Source organism: Urocitellus parryii, chromosome 2 (genome assembly GCF_045843805.1).
Source record: "Urocitellus parryii isolate mUroPar1 chromosome 2, mUroPar1.hap1, whole genome shotgun sequence".
NCBI lineage: Eukaryota > Metazoa > Chordata > Mammalia > Rodentia > Sciuridae > Urocitellus > Urocitellus parryii.
This window is the reverse complement of record NC_135532.1, coordinates 12406369-12423417: the sequence shown is the minus strand read 5'-3', so window position 1 is coordinate 12423417 and position 17049 is coordinate 12406369. Positions and strand designations below refer to the sequence as shown.

Here is a 17049-nt window from a genome sequence, read left to right as displayed (position 1 = left end):
GATCCTGGACTTGGATCAAGGAGCTGAGCTGGATCCGTCTAACTTGGGAGCTGCCTGAAGGTCCTCCGTCAAGGAGGAAGCTTGGTTCAGCCCAGCTCCCCGGCCTCAGTCCTACGGACACTTTGAACCAGATGGACTGGGGAGGGGGAAGCTGCCCTGGCTGCTAATCCTCCAGACTTTGCCAAATGACCCCTGGGGACATGTTACTGCAGCATAAAATGGATTCTCCACCAAGCAGGTTGGGAAACATTCAGTATCCTCAGAAAAGATCAGGAGGTAGAGCTCTCCCACACAGCCAAAGCCACCTCATCCTAAATTGGTCAAAGTGAGCCTGTGGCCTCCCGTGCCTCTGGTTCCTGTGGTTCTCAAACTACATTCCTTGGGGACCCCTAAAGGAACCTTCTGCTTTAACTCTAACTTACAAACTCTTCTGCCAAAATGACCAATTTCAAACCAGTTGGGCTTCCATGACACCGTGTTTTTGCCAATAATGGCAGCATAGAACCATGAAACTGAATAAAGTGGCCCAAAACAGTCCTGTCACCTTCTTCTGTTTCAGGTGGATGGAAGTGATCCGAAGTGCCACCAGCTCTGCCTCTCGGGCCCATGTTTCAAGTCACAAAGAATCTCACATGTATTGATGGCTGGACGCACTCCACGGCTGGCTCACCGTCTGTGACGAAGCCAGCCACACTGTCACCTGTCTGAACATGGTTTCACAGTGACTCCCGCCCGTCTCCCTCCGCGGCCATCTCCTCACCTTGTCTTCTCCACTGCTGAGTTCTCCTTGGAACGGGGCCTCCCACCTCCAGGCCTGGGGGCCTTCCGCTGTCATTCTCATGGGGACTGTTCTTGGGCTTGTGCCAGTATTGCAGCATTGTCATTAAAGAGTGCCAAACGACATTCCTTCCCCACGCCTGCACCTCTAACGCGGTGCACACGCATCCGTTCGACCGAGGACAGGGCAAGTGCTCTTCTTTTTCTTAGAAAAGGACTTTTAGTAATCCACCTGCGGGCTGCTGTTTTAAAAATGGATTTTTCCAGTGTTCGCCACTCGTGGCGGTCTTAAGCAAATGAGATCGTTTTCAGGTTTCATTTCCCCCCAATCTTTCTACTTTTATAACAGGAGGTCCACAGGACTCACTTTCCTTGACTAATAAGCAGTTCCCAGCGCACTCCGTTCCGCTGAGGGGCCCACGCTCCAGTGACACACTTGTTACCTGGCCTACTTCTTGGTGAAGTTGACCAAATCGATTCCTCTTTACAAACTGTAGCGGGTGGTTTTCTGTTCGGAGGAGCAGGGACCCAGTGCGCCCCTGACTGCTGCTGTCCTGTGAGTGGTGTGTACGATGGTGTTTGCTGTGTTTCACAAGCATGAGAACCTGTGTGTCACTGACCAGGGCCATTTGTGCTGTTCCGTTCTGGGGTGTCATGTGAGCTTCATGGATACAGGAGCCTGTACAGTCATGGTACGTAGTCCCAGCCCCCGTGACCAGACCCCTCCCCTCCCGCCTCCGTGGTTGGAAACCACACGATCTCTAGTAGTTATCTACCGTGCCTGTCTTCACTCTTTAGACCCACCCCCCGGGCATGGGGTACCGGCAGAGTAACACTGCACCCCTGGACGGTCACGCTTCGCTGGGAACCTGGTGTCCCAGTGCCCACAGGTGGGCAGCGTCGACCCGTTCCCTGTGGCGACCAGGTGGCTGCCATTCCCTTCACACTCTTGAGCCCTGCCTGACGATAGTCGGCCCATTCAGCACGGTTCTGTCCCATGTCCTCACAGGGAGGCCACTTCCCTGAACACTGGGCACACCGTCATGGAGCTGTGGCTGGTGTCCACGAGGGACGGGCGGACAAGAGCTCAAGACGTGTCATCCTTTGCCTTACGATATGTACCAGATGGTTTCAAGCACTAACAAAGGGAATAAAAATACCTCACGCCAAAATCCAGCATATTGAAGTCTTAAGGCAAAACGACCAGCACTGTCTCTTGTCTTTATTGTGCACACGTGGCGGGAACAGGGACCAAGGGCCTCCAACGCCACCTCTGCAGGGGCAGGGTGGGTGGACGAGAGAGGGAGGAGGACAGGCTTGGGAGATAGAACAGGCGTGGACACACCGGAGGACCTTCCACTTTCCCTTGGCAGAAGCCCCTGATGAACCTCCGAGAACAAGCTCCCTGCAGGCTTCTCCCAAACTGGGGGAGGGGCGGGTCAGGGAGATGCTAAGGGGCCAAGGGGCAGAGCAGTATCAGGAACAGGCTTCCCCTAGAACTGACCTGAGCTGAGTGACATCCCCAACTCATTCAGGAACACCTGGGGACGAGGTGGCTCCCCACCTCAGCATTTCTGAATGCTTCCAAACCACTTGCTGGACACCTGTGGCTCCCATCTGTGACCAGCTCCTCTGTCCCCTGTGTGGCTTCAGAGAAAAATTGAAAATAACATGGGCACCAAGTCCACTCCCGATGGGCTGCCAGGGGAGGTGGCGTTCCAGAGACCCCTCTCATGCTGAGCCCTTTGCTAACCCTTGCATGACCCAGGGGGTGCTCAAGAACACACTATGGGGCCTCTGCCTCCACTGCCATAGTTTGTGGTAGAAATGCAGCCCTGTTCCTGAAGGAAGAAAAGTATCAGATGCTTATCAACTGGCAACTCATGACTAAAGGACCAAGCCAGACACTTCACAAGAGCAACTCAAGAACAGAACTGTCCACCTGGAAGACAGGTGGCACTCAGTTCGTCAAGAAAGCGAGGGGCCAGCTGTCAGGTGGTCGAGACATCTGGAACCACCCTGGGGCTCCACCTCCCGGGTGCAGCCAGCAGGACGCAGAGAAACAACTTCAAAAAGGCAGAAGCCAAGGCTGAGCAGTCAGCTCACAGCCACCGCTTCATGGTGGCCACAGTCGCATGACCCACAGGCCCTGGGCGGAGGAGTCAGGGAACAGCTCAGGTTTGGCATCAGGAGACTTCAAGTGACAGCAAACCCCCAAGCGCTGAGCTCACAGACTCGGCTGAAGACCAGCAGCCGTCGGCACTACTGAGGCAGGTTCCAATCGGGGCTCTGGCACCTGGCTCCTCTTCAGTGAAAGACTGGAAATGTGGGGACAAAGGCTAGACTGTGGCTACACGAGGTGCCCTCAACATTTCAGCCGATTGTGTCTACAGAGTCACAATCCAGAAGAGAGTACACAGAGGTGGTCCACGTTGAAACCTCCAGTCTAAACACATGCCCCAGGAAGCTTCCAGCAAATTCCCAAAGAATCATTTGTTGCTTTTACCAGGAGATGGAGCTTTACAGTATTGTATGCTCATGACTCCAGGGAATCTTCCTAATCAAGACCAATATTCTTGATTAGGATCCAAGTCTACCTAACAACTTCACCACAGTTACTAGTATTAGAAACTGGCTGCAGGAATTTTTCAGTGATTCAGTGCAGAATTGTTCAGTGGTGGAATTGTTCAGTGGTTCAGTGCAGAACTGTTCAGTGGTGGAGCACCTGCCTTGCGTGCGTGAGGCCCTGACATCAAGTCATGATGTCACTGCCTGGAAACCCTATGAACTCCGTCTTCCAAAAAAGCTGCCGTCTACATTGGTGCTCTTAAAACCTAACGCATAGCACACTTGAGGTACCCAGATACCCCAAGATGGACAAAACTGACCTTTCCTTGTATAGGGAAACACATACTGCTCAGAGTCTTGTACCCTTACAATAGGAATCAGCAATGCAGTCTGAGTTCCTTTAGCCACATGTATCCCTTTTAAAAATTAGTAATTCAACCGAAATCCACTTGTGATAAAACATCATGGTTCCATAGTCTAAACTCCCACATCAAATCCAAACAAACCGATATCCCTCTGCAACAACCTCGAGCTCAGGCATGTTCTCTGTCCCGGCAACCTCCAGGCCACTGCGGCAATGAACTTCCCAGTCCACCCAGCGACTTCGTTGCCTCCCCAAAATTCCATTGTCTTAATCCTGGCAACATATTACTAAAGGACCAAGCCACTACCCCAATAAAAGATGACAGTAATTAGCATCAACAAATATAAAAGAACGTTACCTGTACCAAAATAAAACACACAACCCTCCCTCGTTGCAGAAAACCCAGAAATTTCCCACCTTGCTAAACAACACCTGATAGCAAACCAAGAAAACCAGACATCCTGGGTGACAACACTGGTAGCCGAGGTCTCCTTCAGAAGAACTAAAACTATCCTTAAAGTCCTTGGCAAGAGGTAGAGCAGTTTCACAAATCTGCAATGTCCAGCCACATCTCAGTGACCACTCACACAGTTGCAAAGTTGAAAATGCTGCTCATCAGCATTTTCCCACCTGGGCACTTTTCCCTGGAGTTTTCTGAACTGTCTCAGCACACACACTCAGCCAGCCACACACTTACACAACCACACACACAAGAGCAGGTGCCCTGTCCACTCTGCAGTCATGTTTCAAGAAGAGTATGCAAAATAAGTGTGTTATAAAATTTATTGGTGTAAGCATCCAGACACTTCCAGGTGGGAAAGATGATGATATGCAGATTCCGCTACGAGGTGCAACAGAAAATCGTGTGGGCAGGACAGTGCGCCTGGTGCACGACTCCAAACAAAGGTTAGACGAGAGTGCTTCCTCTGGGAAACTCAGAATAATAATTTAAAGCTTCATGAGGCAAGATATGTTCCAATTTAAAACACTAAGAAATAGTACCATCAATGAAAAAGGAAATCAACTTCTAAGTGTACCAAAAGGGGTGAAGGACAAACAAGAGGGACATTTGCATCTGTCGAGGTACAAATGGGAGTGTTCCATTGAGGGGCGTTAATTATTATTAATGGCAAACCCTGCAAATACAAAATAAAACCCAAATCACTGGTCACATGATTCAAAATTTACATGTAATAAAGGCAAGGCAATAGACTCAAGTTATGGCCTGTCAAATATTTACTCCACGGACATTATCTACAGAAGCACTTGGCCGATTTGTACACAGTGATTCCTTATGCACGCCAAAGGGGTTTCTGTAAAAATGACGCTATATACAGTCTGTACACAGATCCACCAGCGATTCTCCATCTCCCGGGGGAGTTATCGACTTAAAGCAGGATACCTGAGGTTTCATGTCTTTAGTTGCCTTATCACAATCCCAAATATACACTTCAGGGGTTTTGTTTTCAAAGACATTTTCCTTGAATATGTGCACTATGGTTAAAATTAAAAACAATAAAAAAATAAAATAATTGCTTGAAGGAGCTGGCCCTCCCCACCCCATGCGAGAGACTTCATCAGGCTGTGGCACAGCGAGGGCTAAGTGTGTCCCTGGACGGCGCGGCCTTGGGGGTGGCCCTCCGTGGCGCCTCCAGCAGAGCTGGCAAAGGTTCTCCTCGACCTTCAAAAGGAGGATGCAGAAGAAAGGAGGGAAAACAGAACCCCAGAGGCCAAAGGGTTTCAGTGGGACGAAGTTCCTCCACCACTTAGAGAGTATCTAGGAAAAAAGAAAAAGAAACAGAAGTAAATGTCATTTTTCTAACCCTTGTGCAAAAATTTAAAACAATAAAAATCTTAGTTTTTATAGGGTCTTAAGTCATTTTAAAAAATACAGTAGTGCAAATACCAGTGGGATAATAAATCTATTAAATAAAGAACTCAAAGATAAGAAAATCATGGTTCTGACACAAAAACTTCATAGCACACAATCAAGAGGAAAAATGATGTGTCCAGGCTTCTGGACAAATGTCAAGCAGCGGATGGGACTTACTGAGGATCAATTTTGGAAAAATGACATTGTCCAGTAACAGAGCAAGAGCCCAGGGATGCCCTCCCACAGCTGAGGGAAGAGGATGCAGGAAGTCCTTTTAGGCCACCAACATACTGACGTGGTTCAAGTCACTAGCTTCCTAGCAGGGCCTCAGAAACAGGAGGAAATGGGTATTTGCACAGAGATACCTCTCCAGATTTTTTGAACACCAGAATAATTTGTAACAACTTTGAAGACTAACAGAAAAGCAGTTAAGCAAAATATGCAAACTATGCAATCTGAAAAATACAGTTAGCTGTGACTATACACATATAATACCTGTGTGTTTTTAAGCTCTGTATCATAAATACCATGGAATAAAGTCCCAGGAGCACTGTAATTTGCAAGTATGTGAGAAATGGATTAAGTTCACATTTGTGCATTGGAAGGTAATGCATTAAAAGATGGTGATGGTGGTGGTGGTGGTAACCACCAGGCTACAATAGTGAGACCATGAATCACTTCTTGTTTTCGAAAAATTTTATAGTATTTTCTTGCTTCAGAATATAAAACAATGGGGCTGAGGCTGCCTCGAGGTCAAACACCATCAGAACCAACTCTACGGCACAGGTCAGGAGATGGCCAAGGACATCTTTAAGAAGACTTGTCTCAAACACTCCTACCCACAGCTCCTCTCTGCAGGCAGATAATGCCTGGCACTAGAAGGCATTACGAGTAGGAGTGGCAAGTCCCCATGAGAGCAGGCATTAGCCACAACTTCTATACTTGAATTTCAATATCGAGTTGATGTTGCACAGAACAGTCTAAACATTAATTCAAAAAACTAAGACAGAAAGGCTTAAAAAATGCTTTAGGTGACAGTTTTCTTTCTGAGCGACTTGCCAAAGTAACGGGTTTGGGAGCCAAACTGCAAAGAAGCCTGAGCTTCAGCCACTGTGGCCGGCATCCAATCACAGAGGACTCTGGGTAAAAAACAGACTGCCACAGCAAGCCTGCAGGGACAAGAGGAGGACTCCCCAAAGCCAGGCCATCTGATGACCAAGGAGGAGGGTCCACTTGTCACTGAAGGCCACAGGTGGCTACTAAGCACCCAACTGTAAGTGTGGATTCAAGCCCAAGTGTAAACACACTAGATTTCAAAGACTCAGCACAAAAAAGAAAGTAAAAATATCTTACACTGTAATTGTTTATATTGATTTTGTATTGAAATGATAATGTTTGAAGCGCAGCAGATTTAAAACTACTCCTAGAATCTACATGAAGCCCGTGTTACACTCCCACTGGATGGAGCTGGCAGGTGGGTTTGCATCCACAATAAAAGAAAGGGGACGGGGAAAAGGGGGTTGTGAAGTGGAAAACATGGGCTGACCCGTGTGCTCGGGACACAGCACAGTGCTGGACTGCTGGGGAAGTCCAGGTTGTGAAGTGGAAAACATGGGCTGACCCGTGTGCTCGGGACACAGCACAGTGCTGGACTGCTGGGGAAGTCCAGGCACACACATGAATCACGCCACATGTTCAGGCAATGGGGACCTCATATAAAATACGAGCTCAAAAGTGACACTACACAAGCAGAAAAAAAGTCCAAAGCAAGACACTAACAATATACCCAGTTTGTGGGTTTAGTTCTATTTGCTTTATGAGTTTCATTCTTTCTTTAGGGGGAGGGAGGAACAATTGAACCCAGGGGTGCTTAACTACTGAGCCACACCCCTAGCCCTTTTTATATTTTATTTAGAGGCAGGGTCTCACTGTGTTGCTAAGTGCCTCACTAAGTTGCAGAGGCTGGCTTTGAACTCATGATCCTCCTACCTCAGCCTCCCAAGCTGCTGGGATTACAGACCTGCACCACTGCACCCGGCATAAGTTTCTTTTTAATAAGAAATACATGCCATTAGAAGGAAGTGAAGATACCAAGCTAGAAAAATCAAAAAGGCTTGTGTAGAGGCAAGCATGTGGGTGACCTTTGTATTCTCTTTTGCTTTATTTCTGTAACCTGTTTCATTGCTTTTAATGTGGCAGAAGTGGGGGCAGCAGGACAGAATCATTAAACAGATCAGTGACCCCTTCGACCGTCTCAGCCAAGGAAACCATTTCTACTTTCTATCCTCACTTGGCAGTTGCAGCGACATGTACCAAGGAGGCTGAGCTGGGAAGAATGAGGCTGAATGTCAGGCTGCTTTTTTTTGGATGCCCTCAGACAAAGGGACTCTTCAAGGACAGTGGGCAGCCCCATCAGGTGTCACTTGCAAATGGCCAAAGTGACCCCACGTGCCCTCATATCCTTCCTAAGTGCTTTCTGTCAAGAGGCCATCTCAGAAGAGGCCTAGCAATGCTCCGGGTCATCATGGAGGCTCAGCCGTCTCCTGGACACCTGAAGACCAACATCAGGCCAACAACAGGCCTGGGACTGCAGGAGTGAGGGACGTCAGCCAGGGACCCAGCACCCACGCTCCTTCCCGGAGCGGCCGCCCACACACCTCTCCAGGCCAGGAAGGCCAGCCAGGAAGGTGGCCTGGGGTGACTTTCACGTAGATATTCCCCAAACAAAAGCAGGGAGGGTTCCTCAGTCTGAAACGAGTGGCCGAAGACACCAGGTAGGAACAGGCACAGCCACTGCCCACAAGGCATCAGGGCCTGGGTACTAGCCACTAAGGAAAAGGACCTATCCACACCTGTTCTCACAGAAGTCACCTTCCAGCATCTGGACACAAACTCTAAAGCCCCAAACCCACAGGCAGCCACAGGAGTCTGACTGAGGCCTGTACTCCTCTGGCCAATCCGGCTCAGGAGCAGGCTGCGTAGTTAAGAACAGACATTTAAAAATCATCCTTTAGCTGTGGCAAAGGCACAAAGTTCTGTGGCTCTTTCCAGTGGCTTGGGACTCACATGGTTCTCTCCTACCGATTCAGAACGAGCCTCCTCTGACTGGACTCTGCTGTAACCCTGTGGCTAGGGGACAGTGGGGACAAACCCAGAAAACACAGTACCACAGTGGCACCGAGCTACAGGAGGAAACCCCAGCGCCAATGCCCTAGGGCGCTCCTCCATGGGTCGGTCAGTTACCTCTGCAGCCGCTGCACCAGCTGGGCCACCATGGTGTCGGAGATCCCGGGGCAGGCCTCTTCTGCCAGGTAGATGGCCCCTCGCAGCTCCTCTATGGACCCCAGGTTCCCTCCACATGCTTGGCTCTTCTCCTTCAGCTGAAACACAGGGAGAGCAGCGTGACACGTGCACACAAGCCAAGCAGCGCTCCCTTCAAGGGCCACCATGCAGAGCCCTCCTCCACAGAAAGGGCAGCAGGCCCGGAGACCGCCAGCCGTGCACATGCTCCAAGTTGGATTCCAACGGCGTCCTCTGTTTTGTTTCTCTATTACAACCTTAATCTTGTCCCAGAGAAGCAGTTTCACAGCCACCAGAAGTTACTCTGGCCTCAACACTGCAGCTGTGGTGTGGGTCACAGGCTTAGATTCCAAGTTTAACGGGTAGATTGGAAACTCCAACGAGACCTGCCGGGTATTGCCCACACCTGGACCCCAGTTACTTGGGAGGCTGAGCAGGAGGGTTACAAGTTTGAAGCCAGCCTCAGCAACTTAGTGAGACACTATCTAAATATTAAAAATTTTAAAAAAACCAATGAAAAGGACTGGAAATGTAGCTCAGTTGTCAAGTATCCTCAGCTGGGTTCAATGCCCAAAAATCCCACTCCCTCCAAAAAAACAAAAAAAAAAACAAAACACCCTTCAGCAGAAACCGTTTTGGTCCAGATGCTGTCAAATGTTCCCCTTCAGGTAAATGCGTGGCAGCCCTAAATTCTGGGGATCCACAGTGCCCCTCCTCTGCTCCCGTGAGAAACAGCAACAGTGTCTTCAGGCACCCCCCTTGCCTAATGGCTAGTTCCAAGTCTCTTCCCAAAATGCGACCAAGTAATGAAACAGGAGCATGAGAGCTACGAAGGTCTAGCAAAGTCTGGGACCAAAGGCTCCCAGGGGAGGCTCCAGGTGGCACTGCAGAGGTGACAGACCCCAATGCAACCCCTGGAGACCCCTTCCGTCTTTATGACTATTTCATAAAACACTCAGCTCTGGCTCTCCAGGGTACTGTGAACATGTCACTGCCAGAACTGCGGCACCCAAAAAAGCAGTGGCTTCTCCTCTCCCCACAGGGCTCTACAGGGACTGGGCAGGACCTTGGAAGGGCCCACAGCGTCCGGAACATTTCTGGTCACAGGCTACAGCACAGAGGAGCCCCGGGAGGTGGCTTGTGTCTCTCGGGCACTTCCCACGACTTCACAGGACGGTAACTGTGAGTCTCAGGAGAGTGACTTACGGCCCAGCATGCCGCTCCCTGCCCTGAAGCCACACCACTGTCTCCAAGCAGGGACAAGGACGGGCAGTGGGGCAGCCCTGGGAATGGGCCACCACCAGAGGGCTGTACCAGACGTGCACCATCACCACTGAGTGAGGTGAGCAACCTGGCACAGGCCGGGTGACAGTAACGAAGACACCAGCACCTCCATCTCCCTGCTGTCCTCGTTCATACATGTGGGATAACCTTCTCTTTCATTATCTAAAATAATGCACACTAAGCACTTTGAACTTCAGGTTATTAAATATCTTAATAAAAAACATACATAAGAAAAGACTCCTGTGGATTAGCCCCCCAAAATCTAGGACACTGCTGCATTTAGGGTTAATCTGAGGGAGATACTGAAACTCAGTACAAAATAAAGTCCAGAGAAAATGAGAAAATCCTTTGTGTTTTTCCTAGTCAGCCTGATTCTATTAGGGTGGCTGACGATGGCAGGTCACAAGGAGCGAGTGAGCAGAACCCCGAGGGCCCACACAGCCCACTCCGGAGCACAGCGGTGTCTGGCTGGAGTCAAAGGGCAAGCAGCAGGGGCTCCCACCTGCCCGGCCACACTGCTGTCCCCCGAACCCGGGGTGCTCAGGTGTTTCAGGTGGCACTGATGCCCCAGAACTTGCCAAGGCCACAGCAGGGCCCTCAGGACCACAAGGACGAAAGCTGGGAGGACGGGAGCTGGGATGGGCTCGGGCAGCACTGTGGGTGGACAGGCACACTGGACTCTACAGCAGGCCAACTGTGAGTGGGGGGACGAGCTTGGGTGGCCACTTCCGTCCTCCAGACCACCAGCCTCAAGTGTGAGGACCCCGATTCGGCTGCCACCCGAGAAGCCTAGCTCACCACCCAGAGTGTGGGAGTCGGCTGGCTCCGAGGCATCCAACCCAAGGAGGGTCATAAACGATGAGGACGGGACGCAGGAGGGTCAGGCTGAGACCGGCTCACCCAGGGCACAGGCAGGGTCCCAGAGATGGGGGCAGCCCAGGGCCTATAGGGAGCCCGTCCCCTCAAATGTCAGAAGCCCACTTGCACTGCCGCACACTTGCTGGGGCAGAGACTGGGCAGTGCCAGCAGATGCTGTAGAAAGCTGCTGAACCGGACGGTGATAACAGGCCCAGGCTGGACCACCGCAGGCTGCCACACACCACCTCCCAGGGGAGGCGACAAGGAGCTCTGCCCAGGCAGACCAGGAGCCATGGGCACCAAGGAACCCAGTGCCTGCCACGGGCGCCACACAGACGTGCCAAGCGTGCCCACGCCAGCTATCTCAATGCCCCACCTCGTACGGACCACATCCCCACAGGAGCAGCACGCTGCTCCCGGAAGCCAACCAGGTTCTTACCTCCGCAAACAGAGGAGAAATAATTGTCGATAAACACTGAGAGAAAGGCCTCTTTGGGATGTCTTTCATCTTGAGGAAGAAAAGAGAGATCATAAGGAACAGGGAACAGGCACCGGCAGGGATTCAGTACGCAGCAGACCGCCCACCAAAGCCCGTGCTGGCTCTACGCGCTGAGCGGATGCTCTCTGCCCCCGTCACTCTGGGTAAGACCATCTTACCGTCTTCAACTAGGCTACAAAGTTTGCAGTCACAGGCAAGACCCATGACGCTAGGGACCCAGTATCTGAATCCACAAGGGAAGAAAGACTCCCTGGGCGGCCATGCTGGATGGGCGGCCACGCTGGATGGCCAGCCACGCTGGATGGCCCAGCATTCTATGGGGAGTGCTCTCTGCCAAAGCTCATAGAGGGGAGCCAGGTGGAGCTGTTGCAGCGACTGGCCTCTCTGGAGTTACCACCTCTATCTGGCAACACTTAACACCTGCCTGACTCATCCACACAGGCTGGGACCGCAGGGACAGCCACTGGTCCACCTGTCTGACGAATCCTCCGCTACACTTTTAAAAGACCTAAAAATATAGCTTTTCACAAGTTTAAATAGGCATAAAACCAATTAATCAATTAAGCACCAAAAGATTACATTCAATTATATGGTCTTAAATAAAATCATGGTACATTATATGAGTAATCCCAGCATGTGGACACAGTCCCATAAAGAGAACCATAAAGTTGTTCTGTACATGAAACCTGACCCCCTCACTCCAACTCCAGAGCTGGGCCAAGGGTCAGGAGGTCAGGAGTCCCGGTGTGGCCCAGAGCGGAGGGGCGACCAGAGCGCCACAGCACAGCCACAGGCGGACTCTCAGGTCCCAATCTTTACATGACCAGACAGGACTTCAGCTCTTGATCTGCCAATTCCAAGGGCAAAGCCCCACCAAGGACTGCTTCAAGGGCCCTGCCCACTCCCAGGGAAGGCCCTGCAGAAGAGCAGGTGCCTGCTGGTGGACAACAGGTGCTAGCACTCGAGAATGAGCAACTGTACCTTGTTTCTTTCCAAATCCGACAGCTGAAGAGCTCCGTTCTCAAGATTCTTGGGATCCTTCTCTCGGATTGTGAAGATCCAGTCCCCGGAGTCACTACCTCCAGATGCCTGGCCATCTGTTTCCCTTGACACAAAGACCCCGCGGAGTCAGTCAGCGTGGACACCCTGGCTTCAGGCCCTCGGCCACCCACAGCCCATGCTCCACTGCAGCTGCAAACCTCTCCCACCGTCTACACTCCGTGCCCCCACACCACCCCCTTTACCCCCGGGATCCTCTAGTCACACGGCCTGCTACATCACTGAACAGAACGCGGCTCCTGAACTTCTCGCCATCCTTCTTCCTTAGCCTCCCACAGGAAAAGAGGTGGCTCCCAACTTGGAGGGGAAAACGTCCCGTCCCCTGCAAGTCCCCATCTAGGCCTGCCTTCTCTCCTGTGTGCCTCCTTCCCGCCAACCCAGAAGCACTCTCTCTTCCTCCCCTCCAAGCAGCGTCCCCTGATCACGCTCTTGGGTGGATGGCCACATCTGATCTCAGCCACAGATCACGCATGTACATCTGTACTCACTGCTTCCACCTGTCACCTTCCACCCCATCCCCACATGCTACCTCCAAGGTCCCCAGCCTCCAAGCACCGCGTGGTAAGGGGGCCTGTTCAGTCCTGGCCTGTTGGAACCTCAACAGCAATGGTCCCAATGACCTTGCCAATCAGCCCAGGCTTTGGCTCTGCTGTGCCTGGTCTCCTCCCACCCACGGGGTCCTTCTCACTCGATGTTCATCTTCACCCCCATGCTGGCTTCCTAGGGCCTGGTCCCCCGCCTCCAGAACTTGAGCTCTTCTCATATGGCAAATGCACACCCTGAGTGACACCACCGGTTCTCAGGGTTCCGATGACCTTTCATACAGCAGCGACCCTTAAGTCTGCGTGGTCTGCCTAGCTCTCTTTCCCTGAGGGCTACACCTCAGTGTCACTTCAAGATGTACATCTCCTGGCCACCTGGGAACATCACACTCCATGCTGCCAAAACCTGGCACATCTGCCTCCTTTACCCAAGTCCATCACCATATCCTGGCTCTCAAAACCCTCTCCTCTCTCTCCCCACCGTTCACCTCCATTGCTACTGCCCTAGTTGCCGGCAGCAACACCTCAACGCCTCCAAGATCAATGGTCTTGGCCTTGGCTATGAACAGAATCACCAGGGGTATTGAGAACCCTTGTCCCACTGGCCCGGGATGGGGAGGGTGCCGTCTTCTGGCCAGGGGGTGCAGGACAGCAGGTCAGCTCCAGGCTCGGCTTACAGGCCCAGTTCTACCTAGCCACTTCCTTCCCTGAGGTCAGGGCAGCCAAGCCAACGCCCCCAGCGTCCCAGGCGGAAGCTCCAGGCCACGTCTCCAGCCAACGGAACCCTGGGTGCCAAGCAGGACACGGGTTCTCGGTCAGGCACTGCCCCACAAAGAGCTTTACAAGGCTGAGCTTCTCTTAGAACACAGCAAGCGGCACTAAAACAGGCCTTCACAGCCGTTCGAGATGTATTTAAGGCAATGTCCTCTGGTCAGAACTTTAAGAACAGGAAAGAAAGCTGGGTCAAGTTCCCTGCACCCAGAGCCCTCATACGGATGCTAGTCGGAGACTCCATGGGGACAGGAGGCTAAAAGACGAGGCTAAGAGACTCCCTGCCGGGTCCACGTGGTGCCCACCACAAAAACCACCCGCGGGTTACCTAAGAAACGCCCAGAACCGCCCCCCCCAGGAGCCCGCGGCCCATCTGCGGCACAGCTCAGGCGGCAACCTACGCGTCCGAGTCCTCAGAGCTGGAGTCGTCCTGGCTCTGCTCGGCCTTCCACCGCTTGTACCTGTCGATGAGCTCCGTCAGGTAGGACGTCTTCTTTGCATTGCGCAGTATGAATTTGTGCTTCAGCAGCTCCTTAGCCGTGGGTCTCTGGAAAGACACCCGGAACAGCATGAGGTCCAGTGCACTTTCAGTCTCTGCATCCAATCCCAGAGGAAGGGCTCACGCCTGAAAATGTCAGCGACCGCGCTGACACGGCGAGACTGGGTTTCAAAGTCAAAGATGGGTCACTCTGTACCCATGGCTGGGACTCGCAGGCACAGTGTGGACATGATGTTCCCAATGGTGTCCTCGACGTCCAATTAAAGCAAGAGAACTTCCCCCAAATAATCTGAACCACCCGAGAGCGCGTCTCCTCTCCCGCGCTTTCACTCAGCACTCGAAGGCAGACGCTGATGGAAGAACATGTTCTATGTGACTATTAACATTCTGTACTGTGTGGTGGGAACCCCAAAGTATCATAAAATAAAAACACTAAAAGAAACTGGAAGGGAGCCAGGAGAGAACCTGTCCTGCATTTCTGAAAGGCACCTGGCACTGTCATCCATCCCCGATTTAGAAAGATGGTGTTCCCGCCTCCTTGCGACTGAGCTCAGGGCTTTGTCCACACCCCAGACTCACGGCACACCACGAACGGACCAAGGGCTCCACCCTGCAGGATGGCACACCTAGTTACTGAAAAGAGCAAAGTTCCCAAGAAGCCCAGTGTGCCCGACCTGGACCTGACACCAGGAACACAAAACATCAGCAACTCGGGATGTTTCCACTCCCTCTGAATTACTAAGGCCTTGTCAACAAGAGCCAGTGCTCTTCCAACCTGAAGGTGAGGAACCAGGTGGCCTCAGGTACCCCCAGCCCCAGTGGGGAACTCCAGACATCACAGGAGTCTCAAAGCCACAGCTTCAGGTCCTTCCTCCAAGGGATGGGGGAGAGCCAGGGGGTGTGTGCTGACTAGAGGAGTGTTTAATGGAAGATATGCACACACGGACACGCTGTGTGAGAGTGCTGTGCTGTGTTGGGCCTAGAATCATGATACAAACCCCAACACCATTGTGTACAGAACAACACGAACCAGCGTCACCTAGAGTGCTTAGGAAATGCTGTCCCCCATGTAATTCCTTCTCCAGAACTGGCACCCAGGAAGAAACCACGACGCTCTTGTAAAATCATCAGGCTTCACTAATAAGAGTTCAGTGGCGATGGGGAGGCGGGATCTGGCTTGGCCTTCAGCTAACTCCGTTGGAAAACTCAAAACAAGAACATGATGCTTCGTGAAACACAAAAATACACCGCTTTCAAAGAACCGCCCTAATTCTGAGAGAAAAATGAGGTAAAACTAGGTAGTCGTTCCTGCTATGGGCTGTTATTATGGATTAAATGTAAAAAGAGAAGGAAGGAGGAGGAGAAAGAGGTGCGAGGCTCCTTTTCACCTTATCTTTTGCTTCCCAGCACTGACTACTCAAGAGAGAACACACCGACTCTGAAGACCTATTACCATGACTTTTCAGGCCACCCTCTGCCATTACTAAAGGCATTATCTAGAGAGGATCCTCCTCTCTAGATATTAAAAACTTGGGATTCCACCTATCGTATGAAGGAGAAATATTCCTCAGGCTCAAGGAGGGAGGCAGGAGATGCCAGAATGTGAAAGAAAATAGATTTTTAATCCTTAAAAGATAAAATGGCTGTAAGAGCATATTTGCAATTCAAATAAATCAATCAAACTCATTTAGAAAAAGAAAAATGAAAAAAGAGAGAGAGAGAGAGAAAGAGAGAGGGAGAAATGCATGAGATCCTGCAGACAGCTGATAGGGGCCGAGAAGGCCAGGGATGGGGCACTGCCAGCGGGCCCGGCGGGGACACGCACAGCTGCGCCGAGGGATGCAGACTTACAAAGCTCGGCTCCTTGTTCAGACAGGCCTCCACGAACTCCTTCAGGGGTTTGCTGTAGTTTCCTTCCAGCGTCGGGGGGTTGTTCTTTGGAATCAGGAATAAAACCTTCATGGGATGCAGCTCGGAATGAGGGGGCTCCCCTTTCGCCAGTTCTATAGCTGTTATACCCAGTGACCAGATGTCCGCCTGCAACAGCAAGAGCATCTTGAGAGACACAGAGCAGGAAGACATTCAAATAAACACACTTAGAAGAAGCAGCCTCTCGAGTTTTTGATGAAAACGTATTTTCATAAGCCCTTGATAGAACTTCTACATAGGCAACACGTGGAAAATCTGCTCCACGGAGCGTCCTCCACGCCACACTGAAGACGGCGGAGTGACCACTGGCAGGGCAGGTACTCTTGATATAGGAGGGGCTCAGGCAGAGTGCCCGAGTCGGGCACGAGTGCCAGATGAGTGGGGAGGAGCAGGGGCAGGAAGATATGCGGCCAGCCACCCCTCCAGGTCAGATGGCAGCTCTACAAAGTCCTGTGGTGTTAGACCCAAGAGCTATCGTCTGAGCCTTGCTTGCTTCCTCATCTGTGAGAGGGGACGGGGAAGTGTATGCAATGTGCCAGGTTCCCACCACTGTCCAGCACTTGAAAAATGTTTATGAATGTTCAAACACGCACAGAGGTGAAAAACGCTGATACACAGCACCCCTGCGCACCTATCACCTGAATCATTTTGCCATACAGGTTTCTGTCTGGTGCCATGGCGTATTTTGAAGTCAATCAGCCATCCTAACAATCCCCAATCCACAGT

At 51.6% G+C, this 17049-nt stretch overlaps 2 protein-coding genes across 8 annotated transcripts in view; one reads left to right on the top strand and one right to left on the bottom strand.

Moving 5' to 3' along the window:
• Window positions 1-1980, top strand: part of Farp1 (FERM, ARH/RhoGEF and pleckstrin domain protein 1) — a 264905-nt gene extending 262925 nt beyond the window's left edge. For 5 of the 6 annotated variants that reach the window (XM_026399205.2, XM_026399222.2, XM_026399194.2 and 2 more), the window contains one exon: window positions 560-1980. In XM_026399205.2, the coding sequence (XP_026254990.2) occupies window positions 560-641 (82 nt within the window). In that variant the 3' untranslated portion in view covers window positions 642-1980. The remainder of the gene's footprint in view (window positions 1-559) is intronic. The other variant, XR_003301739.2, reaches the window with a different exon arrangement.
• A 2947-nt stretch (window positions 1981-4927) lies between these two features.
• The window catches only part of Stk24 (serine/threonine kinase 24), a 100167-nt gene continuing 88045 nt past the window's right edge, over window positions 4928-17049 (bottom strand). For both annotated transcript variants that reach the window (XM_026399789.2, XM_026399781.2), the window contains exons 6-11: window positions 16246-16431; window positions 14297-14442; window positions 12505-12628; window positions 11464-11532; window positions 8826-8962; window positions 4928-5486 (exon numbers count right to left, since the gene is read on the bottom strand). In XM_026399789.2, coding sequence (XP_026255574.1) covers window positions 5450-5486; window positions 8826-8962; window positions 11464-11532; window positions 12505-12628; window positions 14297-14442; window positions 16246-16431 — 699 coding nt within the window. In that variant the 3' untranslated portion in view covers window positions 4928-5449. The remainder of the gene's footprint in view (window positions 5487-8825; window positions 8963-11463; window positions 11533-12504; window positions 12629-14296; window positions 14443-16245; window positions 16432-17049) is intronic.